This window comes from Oratosquilla oratoria, chromosome 2, assembly GCF_046742065.1.
Source record: "Oratosquilla oratoria isolate Oo_2021 chromosome 2, ASM4674206v1, whole genome shotgun sequence".
Classification (NCBI taxonomy): Eukaryota; Metazoa; Arthropoda; class Malacostraca; order Stomatopoda; family Squillidae; genus Oratosquilla; species Oratosquilla oratoria.
In genome coordinates, this window is record NC_134778.1 from 11,276,625 (window position 1) to 11,279,046 (window position 2,422).

The 2,422-nt window shown below is 53.8% G+C and overlaps 1 protein-coding gene across 1 annotated transcript; it reads left to right on the plus strand.

Moving 5' to 3' along the window:
- The first annotated feature begins 540 nt into the window (after window positions 1-540).
- Window positions 541-924, plus strand: LOC143034367 (uncharacterized). The gene has a single exon (XM_076200324.1). The coding sequence runs from the start codon at window positions 541-543 to the stop codon at window positions 922-924; it is 384 nt and encodes a 127-aa protein (XP_076056439.1).
- The last annotated feature ends 1,498 nt before the right edge of the window (window positions 925-2,422 follow it).

Consider the following 2,422-nt stretch of genomic DNA (forward strand, 5'->3'; position numbering starts at 1 on the left):
CGGATATGTTCGCCACACAGTGTGCCAACAACCGGCTTCCTGTACAGGTGCAGAACCTCCAGCAGCAGCTCAGGCCGACACGGGAACAGGCCGTCGGTATGGCACGAGCCGCGCCCGATGCCACCGATGTGCCTTTCACACCACAAGAACTGGCCCGGATCAAGAAGGGTCGACACACGGCTACAGGAGCAGACGGCGTGACCTACTCCATGCTAGCACACGTTGGACCAGCCGGGGAGGCAGCAATACTAGCAGTAATCAATCATTCGTGGCTAGCAGTCCGTCTCCCAACCGTTTGGAAACGTGCAGATATCCAGCCCATCCCTAAGCCCAGGGAGCCCTCCAAGCAACATCCCATCTCCCTGCTGAGCTGCACGGCCAAGACAGGAGAGCGCATGGTACACACCTGCTTCATGTGACGCCTGGCCCCCCTCCTCTCACATATCTTCGGATTCTCCAGAGGTGTAGGAACAACCGACAATATGATGACCCTTTTGAGTCACGTAGACATACCATGCCTTTTTCCTTGACCTGGAGAAAATGTTCGAGCTCGCCAGTGCTCACGCCATCCTAAATGCGCAGGTACAGCGGGAAGTCCAGGGACGATTCCTCGCCTGGATAGATGACTATCTGCTGCACCGACGCGTCCAGGTCAAGTTCCATGGCCACCTCTCAGCCTACCGGGAACTAGAGAACGGCACCCCGCAAGCTGGGGTCCTCAGCCCCGTCCTCCTCAACCTCCTGATGGAACAGTTGGTGATCCTACCCTTCCGGGGTGGCAGGGCGAATCTCAACTATGCCGACGACCTAGTCCTAGTCGACGAGGCAATAATATCGCCAGAACCCAAGAGGCGCTTGATCTTCTCACTGACAAGTGCGAAGAACTGGGCCTCAAGATTTCAGCTTAGAAGTCCAAGGCCTTGATGTTCAAAGCCACCACCCCGGACGACCACCTCCATATTCAAGACATCCAGCTAGCTTGGACCAGTTTGTACCAGTACCTGGGGATATGGGTCGACCAAGGTTTATCCCTCAACACCCAGATCACCTACCTAAAGGAGAGAATGAGGACGAGGATCAATGTCATGAGGGCAATGATAAGGACGCACTCAATGGCCTCATGCCCCGTGCTGCGGCTGTTCTACATACAGACTGTCCGCTCGCTGGTTGATTACAGCCCTGTCGTGCTAGTCTCTCTTTCACCCACCCAACGAAGGAGGATCGAGTGCATCCAGAACCTGGCCATGAGGACCATGCTCGGGGCACCTCGCTGGACCAGTATGTCCGTAGTACAAAGCGAGTCGCCTGGTACCTCTGCCTCCAGGGTCCAACAGATTGTGACCCTCCGGGTGGCTAAGGTTCTCCGACAAGACAGGGAGACCATAGCACGAACCAAAATTAGAAGGACCTTACCGCAGCGACGCGATCTCTTCAATACGAACATCTGACTACGGAGGGTAGCTGACGCCACCTAACCCTGTGGGCTCCGGATCTCCCCGTCACATCCTACAATATACCGGCCCCATGGCTGTCCCCTCCGGTCAAAGTCATCATCAACCACCTGACAGCTAGCAAGACACAGTGCACACAACGTGAGCTGCGACTACACGCGCTGGCACATGTGGCACAGGCCAGCATCCCAGGCGGAACCGTGAACTTGTCACGTCCTTGACGTGAGTATTCTGTGGACTTAGATGGTACTTGGGGCAGACCATGATGGTCAGGAAGATGCCCCCTTCCAGGAAAGGGACCGCAGTTAGGTCGGGTCTGGTCATAGCGTCGGGTCAGTCACCGCTTATATACTGCCTGCCCAGAGCATGCAGGCCAGTTACTCAGTCCTCCTCTGTATTTGTAGCTCGTCACAAGGTCTTTGCGGTCGGTCCCCCACTTCGGGTACCACGCCACGTCCGTCCTTAGGCCGACGCGCACGTATCCTAACCGGAATAAAGAGCACAAGCCAATCCGAGCTTCATTCTCACCCTACGTCACCCAATCAAAGTAACATATTCATATGTTATACGTCCACTACCAATATCGTTATCACTACCGCTCACAATCACTCACACAAAAACTCACACATTCACGCTCATGCACATTGACACTAACACTTACACACACCCATATTCACATTCACATTCATATTTACATTCACATTATTACGAACTCAAAGTCTTAATCTCACACTCTCATTCTCACTCTCACTTTCACTCTCACACTTTTCCCCTCGACTCCACGCACGGATGCTCCCGGGTTCGTTGTGATCTAATGCATCTCTTCTTCCTCCAACTCCTCCTCTTCCTCCTCATATCCTCCTCCACCTTATCTTCTTCCTCCTACTCCCCCTTCTTCCCCTCATACACCTTCTGTTTCTCCTCCTCTTCTTTCCTCTCTTTATCCTTCTCCTTCACATCCTATTCCTTCT

What these genes read in the sequence shown, in the direction of transcription:
- LOC143034367 (XM_076200324.1), top strand. Translation starts at nt 541, where the DNA reads ATGTTCGAGCTCGCCAGTGCTCACGCCATCCTAAATGCGCAGGTACAG.